Here is a 17,029-nt window from a genome sequence, read left to right as displayed (position 1 = left end):
TAGAAAGGAGTAAAAAGCCTCCAGCATGGTGGTATGAGGCAGGACAGAGCAGAAGGGGGTTGCAGGAAGGGGTTGCATCTTTGGAGACTAGAGGCTTGAAGAGAGATATATAGGACACCGTCTATACAGTTAACCGGGTAGGGAGCAAACAGTAACCAGAGACAAATATTTCCATAATTTTCAGAAAATTTGAGTTGTTTCTACTTTGGCAAGGAAAGGAGGTTTGGGACATAACGAAGTCCATCCAGGATTGTTCCCTGGATTCTGTAAGGGAAAGGGAAGGACAGGCCCCATCCTCAGGTAATTCTTAACCGAACATAGAGTTTTAGATGCACAGTAGGGACCTCAGAGGACTGAGAGGCTACGATGCCACAAAAGATGCCAGGCTGGGCCTCCTGTGTTGGTGTGTGACACAGGAGGAGTCCAGAAATCCCATGTAAGTATCTTTTGCAGACTGGTGTAGAGGGAGTAGAGCCTGTGCTAGACCACCCTTTGGGACACCCCTGCTTTGTTAGGATCACACCTTTGCCACCTTCCTTAGGTAAGAAGGAATGGTGACAATGATGCAATCTTCCTTCAATCCCAGTTGGCTCTTTCAACACTGTTTCACCCTCCCCAGTAAGCACTAGATGTAATTATGAAACTGATTTTAATAAAATTAATTCTTTAAGGAAAATAAATTGTGTCTGACAAAACCCATAGAATGTATAACACCAAGAGTAAGCCCTGATATAAACTATGGACTTTGGTTGATAATGAGGTATCAATGTAGGTTCACTGATAGGAATAATGTACTACTCTGCCACACTATGTTGATCGTGGGGGAGCCTGTGCATGTGTAGGGTTAGAATTATATGGGAATTACGTATTTTGTACTCAAATTTGCTGTGAACCTAAAACTGCTCTAAAAAACAGTCTATTTAAATAAAAGGGTGGGGTGTCTATGTAAGGGCTCTCTGCTAACTTTGACCTTCTTGAGCTTCTAGACCAACATACTTTCCTTGCTTTGTCTTATATAAAGAATTTGCCAAATATCAAGGGCAAATTCAGTAGAAAGTTTGAGTCAACTATTCAAGAAGCTCCTAATTTTAAAAAGTGTTTTTTTTTTCAAAATAAATATTGGCTTATGGTTAGAAAAGCAGGGTCTGCGCATTGTATGATGAAAAGAAAAGAAGAACATAAGTTACCAATAATCCTATTACATTTATAAACAGTGTTTTGTTCTTTGTTGTGTGCAAACATATGCATGTGTTTACATTTATAATGGAAAAGAGTCATATTTTAACCAGTCTTTTTTTAGTTAATATGTCATCGGCATTGTTCCATGGCTTTGCATATTCTCCTAAAACATCAATATTAGGTGAATTTTATTCCATTTTATGGATATACTACAATTTATATTATTTATTGTTGAGCACAGAGCTTATTTCTTTTTTTTTTAAGATTTTATTTATTTATTTGACAGAGAGAGACATAGTGAGAGCAGGAACACAAGCAGGGGGAGTGGGAGAGGGAGAAGCAGGCTTCCCGCGGAGCAGGGAGCCTGATGTGGGACTCGATCCCAGGACCCTGGGACCATGAACTGAGCGGAAGGCAGACGCTTAACGACTGAGCCACCCAGGCGCCCCCTGCAGTGAAGATTCTTGAAGCTAAATTTTTGCACATATCCATGCTCATCTTCTAATAAATAGCAAAGAAGTGGAATTGTTGAGTCAAAGGGTACACTCATATTACAGGATTCAGCACACATTACCAAATGACTCCCGGAGAGAGGGTGCCATGTCACAGTCTCAGCAAAAATGCATGAGAACTCTATGTCCTTGTACCCTCATCAATACTGGACATTGAATTCAACAGGTTTGGTAAGGCAAGGTTAGTACTGGAAAAATTAATCAGCCTAAAATTGTACCCTAATTCTGTGTAAAATACAAGAGAAGTACATGTCCTTGCCCTGAAGAAATTCACAGAATACAGGCTGGATTTTTACACAGTTCAAACACTTATTTCCCTGTTGTTTGGCTCTGGAAGTGTTACTTAATCTCTCTTCACCTTAACCTTGCCTACCAACTCTGAGGATGGTGAGTTTATGGACTGAATTGTGTTCCCTCCCCCCCCAACCCTTTCATATGTTGAAGCCTAACCCTCAAAGTGATTGTACTTGGAGATATGGGCCTTTAAGGAGGTAATTAAGGTTAAATGAGGTCATAAGAATGGGGCCCTACTTTGACAGGACTGGTGTCCTTATAAGAAGAGGAAGAGACACCAGAGATATCTCTCCTCCCCCCTTACACAGGCACAAAAGAAAGGCCTTAGGAAGACACAGTAAGAAGGCAGCCACCTATAAGCCAAGGATAGAGTTCTCACCAGAAACCCACCCTTCTGGTATCTCGATCTCAGACTTTTCAGTCTGTAGAATGGTGAGAGAAGAAATTTCTATTTTTTAAGCCACACAGTCCGTGGTACTTTGTTATGGCAGTTCAAGTAGACTAATACAGCAGGGATGTGGCCAGGTAGCACTGCAGTTAAGGGTGGAATGTGTAAGGTTGGATATGGTTTTAACCCCTTGCTCTACCAGTTAGCAGCTGTCTGACTCTGGACATGTTAATTTCTTTGTGTGTCTAGTTGAAAAAGATAAATGAGTGTGTGTGTGTGTGTGTGTGTATACGTGTGTGTGTTCTTTTTTTTTTTAAGATTTTATTTATTTGAGAGAGAGAATGAGAGATAGAGAGCACGAGAGGGAAGAGGGTCAGAGGGAGAAGCAGACTCCCTGCTGAGCAGGAAGCCCGATGTGGGACTCGATCCCAGGACCCCGGGACTCCAGGATCAAGACCTGAGCCGAAGGCAGTCACTTAACCAACTGAGCCACCCAGGCGCCCCGTGTGTGTGTTCTTAATTTAGTCTTTTTAACCAGACAGAATTACAGAATTATATATCATCTATATAATAGCTAACAGACATATATATAGTTAATATATGCACAGTGTTCAAAAATTATAATCACTCTCATGCTGCTACTATTACCAGTAATAATAATTGAGATAGCTCTGGGCAGATACTCATCAAATGTTAGTTACCACTTATAAGTTATATACCTTGGCTGTTCAGTGGAAGTAATAATACCTTCTCCCCAAAGTTCCTGTGAGGATTATAGGAGATGAAACAGCTCAGTACCAGGAACACCGATGGAACTTTTCTTCCCTTAGGAATGTTTTAAAAATTGATGTCAGAAAAATAATGTTTAAGGGCGTGTGTGGCTGGCTCGGACAGAAGAGTGTGCGACTCTCGATCTCAGGGTCATGGGTTCGAGCCCCTTGTTGGGTGTAGAGATTACTTAAAAATAAGTAAATAAACATTTTTAAAAAAAGCATTTAGAGAAATAGTGTACAATGCCTGACAAATTAGCAACCCAAAGAGTTTCTTCTCTGAGGAACTCTAAGATAAGGGCTGAATCAGTGAGACTTGGTCAACTTAAGTCTTTATCCTTGTCAAGAGTCTTTCCCGTTTCTCTTGGAAAAATGATCCTTTCAATTCCTTTAGGTTGATATTCAGCTGCCTGTCACTGGGTTTCCCTGACTGAATACAAAAATCATAAGAAGCCTGAGGCACCAACTGAGGAGACTGAAATAAGAATAGGGATTGGATAGGAAAGGAAGAAATTCTTTCTTCTTATGATTTTGCTTAGTAAATACCTATTTGCTTAAGAGATTTCAAGCAGAGTTAAACAAAGATGTGTCAATATCTAGCAGCAAAAGAACTCTGCCAACATCATAAGCTCCTCTGTAACTGCTCTGGCTTAATAGCTTTGGTAAGAACTACTCATTTGAACACTTATTGTAAGACTCTATAATCCTTTTAACAACCTCATTATTCCATTGAAGACACAGCTAACAATTCAATGAGCCAGGACTGGGACCCATGTCCGTTTGCCTTGAAGTGTATGTTTTTCTTTCTTCACTTTCTCTTTTTCTCCTCTTTCCTCTACTACTTTTCAGAGTCCTTCCTTTTCCTTGTAGTCTATCCAAATTTCAGGCCTACCTTTGCACCCGTACCAGGGGTATGGCCTATCCCTGTGGCTTCCAGATCATCTGTTCCCAGGACCTCGCATTTGGTGGACTAAGAGGGACTTTACTGGGCACAGAGCCCTCAGTGGCATACCAAGATGCACAGGGGCCTGGGAGCTGAGGACTCGCAGAGGAATCTGAGTCTCGGAGTCACTGAAGACAATGCAGATATTTCAGTGAAAATGTCTCAGTCTTTCCAGGATAAAGAAAGAATATATTGAAGGTGCTGGTTTTAAAAATAGCATGTTTGGAGAACTTGAATATTTTTGGCCAAAACAATTTCATGTTGTGACCAAGGGAAATGAATAAAAGTTCAGTTACAGTACTATGTGGAGGTAGAATCATTGCATCGCAACAGACTTGTGTTTTCTGAGGTTTGTTTTTTTTTTTTTTAAGATTTTATTCATTTCTTTTAGAGAGAGAGAGAGAGGGACAGGAGCACAGAGGGAGAGTGAGAGGGAGAAGCAGACTCCCCCCTGAGCAGGGAGCCCGATGTGGGGCTCGATCCCAGGATCCCGAGATCATGACCTGAGCCAAAGGCAGACGCTTAACCAACTGAACCACCCAGGCTCCCCTAAATGTGTTGTTTTAATTTTTATGGCTATATTTGTGGTTTCCCTACTGGCTATCAACTTCTTAGAAAGCAGAACAAACTAATGGTACAAATGGGGTCATAGAGAAATTCTTAAAATATTGGGGCAAATGATGAGTCATCTGGCAGCCTTGATCTTTTTTCTCCAAGAACAATTAATTCTTACAGAGAATTTAAACTAAGGCATGATGTAATCTTATGTAATTTTTTGTTATTTTTTCCTGCCAGTCTTTGACTTTCCTTGTTAGCCAGTATCAGCTCAAGTGGCCAGCATTAACTGTCTTAGGAAATTAGTTAAATAATATTCAGTTGGGTTATAGAAGTTTTATCAAAGTTAGAGAAAGTACATAGGGTCGGTTGAGGTAAAAAAATTTTTATTTTTTGTTGTTTGGTGTTTTGCATTTCCAATTGGCCAACGGTTTCATGACATAGGTATAAACAATGCTTGTAAAAGGTAAAATGTAATGAACTGATGAAAGCCCAGTTAGACCCACTGTATTTTTTTTAAAAGATGTTTATTTATTTATTTGACAGAGACACAGTGAGAGAGGGAACACAAGCAGGGGGAGTGGTGGGGGAGAAGCGGGCTTCTCGTGGAGCAGGGAGCCCAATGTGGGGCTCGATCCCAGGACCCTGGGATCATGACCTGAGCTGAAGGCGTCTGCTTAACAACTGAGCCACCCAGAAGCCCCTAGACCCACTGTATTTTTGTGGGGATTTTAGGTAATTTGTTTGTAGGGATTTGTAGATTATAGGATTTGTAGTATGGATAAGCCAGCCACCTTCTGAATCTCAATTTCCTAGTCTGTAAAAAAAAAGGAATTACTGATGATTTCTAAGGTTTCTTCTAGAAGGAAGATCTTTGGAAAAGTAGCTTATTTATTTATTTTTTTAAAAGATTTTTATTTATTTATTTGAGACAGAATGAGAGAGAGAGAGCACATGAGAGGGGGGAGGGTCAGAGGGAGAAGCAGACTCTCCACCAAGCAGGGAGCCCGAAGTGGGACTCGATCCAGGGACTCCTGGATCATGACCCGAGCCAAAGGCAGTCGCCCAACCAACTGAGCCACCCAGGTGCCCGAAAAGTAGCTTATTTATAGACTGAATTGTGTCTCCCCAAAATTCATATGTTGAAGCCCTCAATGTCTGTATTTGGAATAAGAAGTAAATTAGGTCAATTGATGAAGAGACACCAGAGAGTTCACTCTCTCTCTTTCTCCCCATCAGGTGAGGGCACAGTAAGAAGGCAACCTTATACAGGCCAGAAAGAGAGAGCTTTCACCCGAAACCAACCATGCTGGCATTCTAAGCTTGGACTTCCAGCTTCCAGAGCTGTGAGAAAATAAATTTTCGTTTCTCTGGAGAACCCTGACTAATACACCCTTCAGAGCTTCCTAAGCATTAACAGAGTCCCAGTCACTAAATTTGCAGAGAGCAATAGAGGGAGAGTCTGAGCCACACTAAATATAAAGTGCCACACCCAGCAAGGGAATAGCCAAATATTAATGGAATCCCAATTAAGGAACTTGAGTTATTCTCTAAGGCACAGAGACTAGGAAAGGAGAGACATTTTCTCTTTTTTCTACTTTATTTAACAAGCTCTATTAGATACGTGGTTCGGATTTGATTATGACTCTGGGTTTTAGTCATGTGTTAGTAAAAATGTACTATATTTTGCCTTGATTAGTAAATTTAAATATATGCACATTGAACAGTAAATTTCATTTGTGATGTTTGTCTTGGGTACACTGATCAAGGTGTGCCATCCTGGCATTATGCAAGGATGAGAGAGAGATTACAAGGAAATTATTTATACAGTAGTAGAGACTGGCGAGTTCAAAATCTGCAGAGCCAGTGTTGCAGTTTAAGTCTGTAGCCAGACAGGCTGCTATAGAACCAGGAAGTCAATGTGCCAGTTCAAAGGCTGTCAGGCAGGAGAATTCTTACTCTTAGAAAGATCAGCCCTTTGTTCTATTTAGGCCTCCAACGGATTGAATAAGGCCCGTCCACATTATCAGGGGCAGATTGTTTTATGTAGTCTACTTGGTTCAATGTTAATTTCATCCCAAAACACACTCACAGACACACCAGGATAAGTTTGGCCAAACAACCACGCACTCCATGGTCCAGTCAAGTTGATCCATAAAATTAACAATTACAGGGTCTGATCTGGGGGAAATCCAAACCAAGGCACCAAGGGTAGTTCATCATTTTGGAGAACACTCCTCAATTTGTAATGAGAGCAGAAATGTTTTTTAAAGATTTTATTTATTTATTTGACAGAGAGAGACAGAGCGAGAGAGGGAACACAAGCAGGGGGAGTGGGAGAGGAAGAAGCAGGCTTCCTGCTGAGCAGGGAGCCCGATTCCTGGCTCAATCCCAGGACCCTGAGATCATGACCTGAACCGAAGGCAGATGCTTAATGACTGAGCCACCCAGGTGCCCCGAGAGCAGAAATTTCTAAGGAGAATGTTTTATAACAATCATCCACCTCAGGAATTGTACATTGCACTTTTTAACTGCTTGTCCACATTCCAACACATAAGCTTATGGCCCCTATTAAGGAGGCATTTTGGCCCTCTGAGAAAACCACAACTGGTGTTGCTGTCTGTGAATTTGAAACAGGAAGAGTTCTGGTCCAGGATGAAATAAAAGCTTTGGCGGGTGCACATTCAGTACACCCTGCCTGACATTTGCCCTGCTCTTCAGGTACATTTTGTCTTTCTCTGGAGCAGGCACTTTGTTCCACTAATAAGGAGGTTCACAGGTTGCTTATATCACTTACAGACACCACCTTCCCCCGCTCGTGAGCGGGTCTCAAGCCAGTCACAGTAGCTAAAACGTTCCATTTGGTGTCGCTGTCCAAGGTGCTGACTGAATGCCCAAGCCTCCAGTTATAACCGTTTTCCGTCCTTTTGTGCTGCCCAGTTGTTTTGTTTTGTTTTGTTTTGTTTTGTTTTAATGCTCAAAAGATGCTGCAGACTGAAAGAGCAGGGTTTTTGAAACATAGACTAGAATTCAGGAATAAACATGAGATTTTGGCTCCTCCTGAGGTGTGTTACAGGATTTAGGGCTCGAGCCCATGTGTCCCCATTTACACTGAAGAATCAACAATTTCTTGCTGTTACATATTCCCAGAACAAATTCTGGGATTTAGCACACTTGATGGAAGAAAGCAGACCTAAGTAGAGAACAACCAGGGCTGCACCTTGTAGAGTATTAACCAAAAAAGTGAGGCACGGGGGTGCCTGGGTGGCTCAGTCAGTTAAGCATCTACCTTTGGCTCCGGTCATGATCCTGGGGTCCTGGAATTGAACCCTGTGTCAGGATCCCTGCTCATCAGGGAGTCTGCTTCTCCTTGTCCCTCTGCCCATCCCCTCCCCGCTTGTGCACTCGCTCGCACGCTCTCTCAAACAAACAAACAATTTTTTTTTTTTTAAGGGAGGCACTATACTTTGGCAGTCTCTGGCTTGGAATTTTCCTTTTTCTGACTTCCTACATCCAGTTCATCAGAAAGCACTATGACTTCTATCTTCTAAATATTTCCCTTGGATTGGTTGGTCTACGTCATCTCACCTCTGCCACTTCTCTGACAATGATCATTATCACTACCATCGTCACCACTCCTGTTCTAGCAGTTCTAATTATCAACATTGGTGGGACTCCTCTGTGGCTGAGTGAGTTAAGCGTCTGCCTTCGGCTCAGGACATGATCCCAGGGTCCTGGGATCGAGTCCCACATCAGGCTCCCTGCTCAGTGGGGAGTCCGCTTCTCCCTCTGCCTGCCGTTCCCCCTGCTGTTCTCTCTCTCTGACAAATAAGTAAATAAAATCCAAAAAACAAAACAAAACTAATTACCATCGTTGGTAATCACAGGGATCATCCCTTTAGGATAACATTTTCAAAGCAGAATAAGTCAAAGTATAGGTATATTGTTTAAGTGTTTTGTCAGAATATGTGTACTGGGGCACCTGGGTGGCTCAGTTGTTAAGCGTCTGCCTTCGGCTCAGGTCATGGTCCCAGGGTCCTGGGATCGAGCCCTGCATTGGGCTCCCTGCTCCACGGGAAGCCTGCTTCTCCCTCTCCTACTCCCCCTGCTTGTGTTCCCTCTCTCGCTCTGTCTCTCTCTGTCAAATAAATAAATACAATCTTTTAAAAAAAAGAATATGTGTACCAATTTGCATTCTCATCAACATTGTATAAGGGTGCAAGAGCCACTCTTGCACGAGTGGCAAAAGTTCTAAGAGGCAATACATTTACTTAAACAAAAATTGGTGCATTTTATTGTGTGTGAACTATATCTCAACAAAAAGACCAAAAGAAATACATTTGTTTAAAAAAAAACTAACACAGTAATTATCATGCGCCATGGCTGGGATAAGTGTAGCGCTTTAAAACAAACTTCTGAGGTAGGTTCTGTTTTACAGATGGGTTGTTGAGACTCAGTTCAAAAAACTTGCCCAAGTTGAAACAAGAATTTCAGAGAGGGTCAGGAAACTTCCTAAGACCACACAGCGAACAAGTGGCACAGCAAGGACTAAAACCTTTGCTCTCATCCTCATCTGCAGCGGAGACTCTTCCTTCTCTGCGCCCCAGGAGAAGTGCAAAGGGTCCCTAAGAAAGCAGGAGGTGAGGAAGGGGAAGAGTTAAAAGGAAGCAGGTTGCGTCCGCTCGCGGGTTAGAAGGGGGGCTTCCGGGGCTGCAGGGTCCTGAAGCGGGTGTGATGTAATCACGCAGGTCTCTGCGTCAAAGGGCGGCTCCAGGGCTGCCGGCACTGCGGTAAAGCTGTTCCCGACCGCCGCACACCTTGTCCCGGTCTCCTGCTGTGGCTCACCAGGCCAGCAGCATCCGCCGTCGCCATTGTTCCACGCCAGGACTGCCATCCAGAACCACCTGTGACTCCTGACAACTCCAAGGCACTGGTACCCCCTGACAGCCACCACCAGTTATCTGCGACACCTTTACAATCACCGCTAACCACCCACCCGGGTGCCCAGGGCGCGCCATGAAGTCTGCCTCAAGCTCGCGCGGGGGTGGGTCGGGTGGCCGTGGGGGTGGCAGCTGGGGCGGCAGCTGGGGCGGGGGGCGGGGGGGCGGAGGCAAGGGAGGAGGAGGCGATGGCGGCCCTGGGGGCAAGGGCGGCTTTGGGGCGCGGGCGCGTGGCTTCGGCGGTAGCCGGGGCCGGGGGCGCGGAGGGGGCGACAGTAGGGACCGTGGTGGCAGCGGGCAGCGGCGCGGTGGTGTGGGCAAAAACAAAAACCGCCGCAGGAAGGGCGCCAATGCTGTGTCGGTGGAGCCACACAGGCATGAGGGTGTCTTCATCTACCGTGGAGCGGAAGACGCGCTGGTAACGCTGAATATGGTGCCGGGCCACTCGGTGTATGGCGAGCGGCGGGTCACTGTGACTGAGGGCGGAGTGAAACAAGAGTACCGCACCTGGAACCCCTTCCGCTCCAAGCTGGCAGCGGCCATCCTGGGCGGGGTCGACCAGATCCACATCAAGCCCAAGTCCAAAGTGCTGTACCTGGGCGCTGCCTCAGGGACCACTGTCTCTCATGTCTCCGACATCATCGGCCCGGACGGCCTGGTCTACGCTGTTGAATTCTCCCACCGCGCTGGCCGTGATCTGGTTAACGTGGCCAAGAAGCGAACCAACATCATCCCGGTTCTCGAAGATGCCCGGCACCCGCTCAAGTACCGCATGCTTATAGGGATGGTGGATGTGATCTTTGCCGATGTGGCCCAGCCTGACCAGTCCCGGATAGTGGCTCTGAATGCCCACACCTTCCTGCGCAACGGGGGCCACTTTCTCATTTCCATCAAGGCCAACTGCATCGACTCCACTGCATCTGCTGAGGCGGTGTTTGCTTCCGAGGTGAGGAAGTTGCAGCAGGAGAACTTAAAGCCTCAAGAGCAACTGACCCTGGAGCCCTATGAGAGGGACCACGCTGTGGTCGTGGGGGTCTACCGGCCCCTTCCCAAGAGCGGCAGCAAGTAGCACCCAGCAAGGGCTGTCGTCCCTGGGCTCTCCCCAAGACTGTGCTGTGTTCAGTATAACTGTGTTTGTGTTTTCTTTGTGTGTTGTTTTTCTTTTGTCTATTAAATGGCATAAAGAAACAGTACCCAGGTGTATCAGTGAGGCCAGACAGTTTTCCTGCAATAACAGTCAATCCCTCAATCTCCAAATCTTCAAATCCCTAAAAAAGCTAAAACAGCTGGTGATAGGAACCCATCAAGGAACAGCATGGGAGTTGCGCTTACTCTAATGACTTAGGGCCCTAATGTCCCAGGGCTCCTCCTCACACAAGCTTTCTCATCACAGGAGCAGGGGGAAGAGAGCTCGCGCATTGCTAATGAGCCTAGAAAGTCCCCCTTGGAACTGAGGGAGCACTTGGGTTACATTGGCTAAGTCACATGACCGAGCCTGACTCCAGGGAGTGGCACTGGGTATTGATGGACAATAGCGTAGTGTAACACCCCTGATCTGTCTGACTCTAAGCCCGAGTTCTGGTATTTAATACTTTATTCTTCACCTAAGCCCTTTTGCATCCCCTAGTACTTACTCACCACACCCGCTGGGATGGCTTTGTTAACCATTTCCCTTTTACATGCAAAGCAACAGGGCTTCTGAAGGTGAACTGGTTGCCCAAGTATGCATAACCAGTTAGGAGATGGAATTTAAATCCCAATCTTTTGGGCTGTAAATCCACAGCTATTTCCTCTACACCAGTGGAATCATACCTCTCCCCTACATGGCCCACACTGGACAGACTGCAAGTCCCCACATGTGGACACTCACAAAACAGAGTTCTGTGGTTTCATTGTGTTCTTTCTTTCACCTCCCTGTGCTGCCCTTAGATTTCAAAATAACAAAATAAGGCAGGGGGGTAGGATGCGGGTCTACTTTGCAACGTGTCCCCATTGCCAGGCATAACATACCCAAGATGGTATCACCAAGTGAGAAACAACCAGAAAAATGACTTCAGAAAGTATCTGTTTCTGGGCGCCTGGGTGGCTCAGTTGGTTGAGCGACTGCCTTCGGCTCAGGTCATGATCCTGGAGTCCCTGGATCGAGTCCCGTATCGGGCTCCCTGCTCGGCGGGGAGTCTGCTTCTCCCTTTGACCCTCCCCCCCCCATGTGCTTTCTCTCTCTCTCATTCTCTCTCTCTCAAAAATAAATAAATAAATAAATCTTAAAAAAAAAAAAAAAGAAAGTATCTCTTTCTGAACGGCATTTCCTGCAGACCCTGAGTTGTGGGACTCATTACATTCAATTCTGACTCTCTAAACCAGCCCAAAGGGAGTGGGAGAGTAAGCAATCCCAGGAGCTGAGAATGTTCCAAAACCAGGCCTTTAAGAAGACATTTATTCATTCACTCACACATTAAAAAAAAAAAAAATCCCCATTGCCAAGGTCATTGATATTGAGCCTGAGGATGATTGCTCCCTAATGCATTATTTGGAGAATGGTTCTGCCTTCCTAAAGATGTGCTGGGGCAGAGACTGCAGTTAGTCTGCATTTTCTGAGAGGATATTTCCTGAACAAAATACGATAAATCAGATTTTTTAAAAGGCATCCATCCCTCCACGCCTCCCCTCATTCCCCACCACAGCACACAAACGCTATATGCAAGGTGAGAACTACCGTTCAGGTTTGTTGGCCAGACGGACTCAGGAAGAATAGGGTGAATGGAATAAATGCCTATAAAAATCAAAACCAGTCATTTCCAAAAAGAATGTGAAATCTTCATTACAATCCTGCAAAGCAAGGTTCATTATTTCCATTTAACAGATGAGAAAACTGCAGTTCAGAAAGATGATATAACTTGCTTATGATCCTCCAGTAGGGCTCACAGCTGGAGATCAAACCCATAGGAATCTGACTTCAAAATCTGTGGCCCTTTCATGGTGATCTATACTGGCTCCTTTGCTTTGAAAACCCTCTCTTCAATCCTAGGCTTATTAACTTGATGCTGGGATGAATCCCTGAGGCTGGGGATGAACTCCCAGGAAATTTCCAGAATGTGACAGGATCCAGCCCTTCTCAGAGTCAGCTCAGCCTCAAAAAGGAGCACTTGGTTCTTTATAGGGAAAACTCAGTCTCTTTCCTTGGCATGAGAACTCCCACATATGCCCGCAGGGACAATTTATAGTCCATGTCTGAAGCTGCTTGAAGTGGGAACATTAATGGAGAAATGACACAAAACAACCTCCTAAAGAATATCTCTGAGTAGTAGATGGGTTCCTGGGCCAATGGAAGAACACGGTAAGTACCAAAAGAAATATGGGAATAAGACTGAGGGAATAAAGGAAGGAAGCTGGAACCCGATTGGAGAATAAAGGCAGGAAAAGGGTGGGACTGTATCTCCAGTGGGCAGCGAGGCCCAGGAAGTGAGCAGTAGTGACACGGGGCACCTGACATGCTCAGAGCCAAGAATGCTTGGGTTCCTAGAAGGTATTACATTGTGATTTCTAGGTGTCTCAGGTTGCTTGGGCCATCATCACAAAACACCACAGTCTGGGTTGCTTAAGCAATAGATATTTTCTCACAGTTTTGGTGGCTGGAAGGAAGTCCCTGGTCAAGGTGCCAGCAGGATTGGTTTCTGGTGAAGCCTCTCTCCTTTGCTTGTTGATGGCTGTCTTCTCCCTGGGTCCTTGCATGGCCTTTTCTCTTTGTGTTTGGTGGGGAGCGGAGGCGATAGGGAGAGCTAGCTTTGGTATCTCTTCCTCTTCGTATAGGACATCAGTCCTATCAAATTAGGGCCTCACCTTTATGACCTCATTTAACTTTAATTACCTCTTAAAGGCCCCATCTCTAAATACAGTCACACTGAGGGTTAGGGCTTCAACACTCGACTTTGGGGGAAACAGATTCAACCCATAACACTAGGGTGGGACAGGAATCTTCAGCTAAAATGCCTATCTTACTGGCTTGTGAGAACTGACTGAGGAAACCAACGTGCAATGTGAAATACCTCTACCGAGCTCTGTGTACTGTTTCTCCCTCCCATCTTTCCTCTCATTGTCAATATAAGATCACAAGGTAGCTGAGAATTCAGGAGTAGCATAAAGGCCTGGGGTTACACTGGAGTTGGGGGAAACTTAGCAGGGCTTTCAAAGGGGCCTGATGTTCAAGCTGAAAGATGGATGGAAGTTGCTGCTGAGTTTCAGAGAATCAGCAGCCTGACAAGAGCCACAGTGGAGCCTGACCCAAGCATCAGTGTGTGACCAGCTGTAGGCACCTCTGCAGCAGGTGCGGGGAGGTAAGAGGCTGATACTCAAAAATCAGGAGTGGTGAACTCTGCCAGAGCAAGTCAGCAGAAGCGGGGGTGGGGAGGGGCGGCGGATAACACACAGATCCAATCTCACCTACCCTCACCATCACTGTAATGTCTGTTAGCCTCCTCTTGCCCAGATGCCTCCAAGGATGCAGGGAGAAGACCCAAGAGAATGGACCTTTATCCAAAAGGGACTGGTTTAAACTGGAAGAAACTAACTTCCTTTAAATTGGCAGTCTCCTTCCTAGCTGCAATCCTGCTAAGAAGCGAGATGCTCATCTGAGCTACGGTGAGTATGTTTGGGTTCTGCGTCACTCATTTTTCAAGCACTTATGAGGTCTCAGGCTGGGAGCTAAGCACCGTTTGATATTTTTTTTTAAAGATTTTATTTATTTATTTATTTGACACAGAGAGAGAGCACAAGCAGGGGGAGCAGCAGACAGAGGGAGAGGGAGAAGCAGACTCCCCACTGTGCAAGGAGCCCGATGCGATAGAGCAGGGAGCAGGATCCCAGGGTCCTGGGATCATGACCTGAGCCAAAGGCAGACGCTTAACCAACTGAGCCACTCAGGTGACATTTTAAAAAATATTATTTTAAATTTAATAATGAGAACAAACATACCAGAAAAATACTAAAACGTAATGGAGTGCTATAAAATGAACACTGGTGTTGGAGCTACTTCTAACATTTGTGTAGTCTGGAGCAAGAGAACGCATGCAAGCCCCTAGCCTGTAGTCTGCCCCTTCCCTTCCCACCCCTGGTCTGCCTACACCCTGAAAGGCCTCATGCACATGACTGTAGAATTCCAGCCTTCAAGTCCAAGGTCTGTCTCCACGCCCTTTAATAAATAGCCTCCTTTAAGGCACCCCATGGGGCTAGAGTGGCAAACTGGAAGTGTGGTCCCCTGTCAGGAGGACTGGATTGGAGAATACAAAAGAAGCAGACCCAGGCGGCTCAGGCTGGTTTCTGGTGCGGGACCCATGAACTAGAAGATGGGGACATGGGCTCTTGGGGGGGATGGCACTTGTTCTTTATGGCCTCCTTGCCCTGGGGGGCAAGGTGCAGACAGAGGAAAGCCAGGGCAAAGTCCTGTAAAGTCAGGGCCCAGGGCAGGGCTCCTGATTGCTTATGTCTTAGAGTGGCCCCTTCGCCTCTCCACCCACCCAAGTGTCGACATTCCTTCTTCAGGAGGCAAATACAACTCTTCCAAGCAGTCTTCCAGGCCTTTGGACTCACAGGAAATCTCTCTTCCAAAAGCTCTTGATTCACATTCCAATTGAGATAACATTTACTAGGCTTCCAGACACCTTGCTTAACTTAACCACCCCCTGGGAGGCAAGTGTTATCACCCCCACACCATAGATAAGGAAACGGAGGCCCCGGAAAGTGATGTGAATCACCCAGTGTGGCTCAGTTAGAAAGTGGGAGAACAGGGGCACGTGGGTGGCTCAGTCAGTTGAGCGTCCCACTCTCGGTTTCAGCTCCGGTAGCGATCTCATGGGTCGTGAGATGGAGGCCACATGGGGCTCCGCGCTTGGTGGGGGGGGGGGCTCTGCTTGAGCATTCTCTCCCTCTTCTCCCCTCCACCTTCAAATAAATCTTTAAAAAAAATAGAAAGTGGAAGAGCAGGATTGTGTTGCTTCTTTAAGTTAATGAAATGAAAATCAGATGCTCTAGGGAAAGACGTGGCTTCAGTGTGTTTCATCCATCCCGCAGGTGGTTCTAATGTGCCCCCAGGGCTGACAGCCACTATTTACAGTCTCATACCACTCTTGTCATTGATCGGGAAAGGCAGATTTAGTACAGTATTTTGGATAACTGGAAGAAAATAGCTGAGCTTTTCTTTGGTGCCTGTGGCTACTTGGGGCCTCTGTGACAGCCCAGGGTACTCCCCAAGATTCCAAAGAGGAGGAGAGGTGAAGTCTGTGCATGAAAACAAAGTTATTAATGTTTCTGGGCATTTGGCCCCTGAGAGCTGCATGCAGATCATGTATGTCAGGAGTTCAGCTGAGCTGGGAGAGCGCTGAGTTGCCAGGTGTCAGAGTTAAGTCTTTAATTACTGCCACGGAATAAGCAAAAGGCTAGAACTAGAGAAAGTGCCGACTCCCCCTGTTTCATTTCCCCCGGTGCAATGGCCCTGATTGAAGGTCAGGGGGCTGAGAGCTACTGGGGTGTGGGGGTCATTTTGCTGTTTCCAGCACCTGGAACAAAAGGCTTCAGCAGTTTTATGGACCCTGAGGTGGGCAATGGGGGGATGAGCAGGAAGGCCAGGAGTGGAGACGTTTCGAGTTCTGAGTCAGAGAGGGGAAGAGCATTTTTGTCTTCCTCTGTTGCCTCCAACAGGTGGCAGAGCTGCCCGCAGGAGACCTCTAAGGCCTCAGATAAGAAGACCTAGAAAGGGAGGAGACCGTAGAAATGTGAATTTACCTGTGGGGGGCCCTGAGTCCTTCTGAGACTGCAGGGTGCAGGCTGTGCTCCAAGTCCGGCATGGGGAGGCACCTTCTCCCTTCCCCCGCACCAGGTCTGCCAAGTGGAGCCTTTTTGATCACCTCTGATCAGACATGAGAGACCGCACACTGATATTTAATCAGTAGCCAGATTCTGCCACATTTATCTCCTCATCCAGACTCTAAGAGTTCTCAATACATAAGTTGTTTTGAATGGGCTTTTCTGTCTCTTGAGCAAAAACATTTATAGATTTCCTCCCAAAATGTTGCCTTTTTTCTCATGCTTGCCATTTCCATTCCCTGGTGGCCATCCAGCATCCCATCCAATATGGCTCCATGCCCACTGTCCATTAGACACTTCACCTACTGCTTCCAGCCAAGCCTCTTCCTGGAGGACTTGTGCCTGAAAACATCACCCAGGAATTCTGGGTCTCCTCTGATTCATAGCCAGTCAGAAACACAGGTAACAACCCGGGCTTGTTGTTGGCGTCTAAGTTGGGAGGGTGAGCATCTTGTGGGACTGAGCCCTCACTCAGCCTGTGGGATCTGAAGCTCTCTCCAGGTGGAGCATGTCAGAATTGAGTTGCATTGTAGGACAGCCAGCTGGTGTTAGAGAATTGGTGGTGTGATGGAGAACAGGCCCCGTTTTCA

General features: G+C 46.1%; 1 protein-coding gene across 1 annotated transcript; it reads left to right on the top strand.

Annotated features, from left to right (window-relative positions):
- Positions 1–9,399: 9,399 nt before the first annotated feature.
- On the top strand, positions 9,400–12,043 carry FBLL1 (fibrillarin like 1). Its single transcript, XM_027606047.2, has one exon. The coding sequence runs from the start codon at positions 9,658–9,660 to the stop codon at positions 10,648–10,650; it is 993 nt and encodes a 330-aa protein (XP_027461848.1). The 5' UTR covers positions 9,400–9,657; the 3' UTR covers positions 10,651–12,043.
- Positions 12,044–17,029: the final 4,986 nt, after the last annotated feature.

The sequence above is a fragment of the Zalophus californianus genome, chromosome 5 (genome assembly GCF_009762305.2).
Source record: "Zalophus californianus isolate mZalCal1 chromosome 5, mZalCal1.pri.v2, whole genome shotgun sequence".
Classification (NCBI taxonomy): domain Eukaryota; kingdom Metazoa; phylum Chordata; class Mammalia; order Carnivora; family Otariidae; genus Zalophus; species Zalophus californianus.
The sequence above is the reverse complement of the archived record's forward strand: the minus strand, read 5'-3'. Positions and strand labels throughout refer to the sequence as shown.

Coding starts and splice junctions, on each gene's coding strand:
- FBLL1 (XM_027606047.2), top strand. CDS start 9,658: ATGAAGTCTGCCTCAAGCTCGCGCGGGGGTGGGTCGGGTGGCCGTGGG.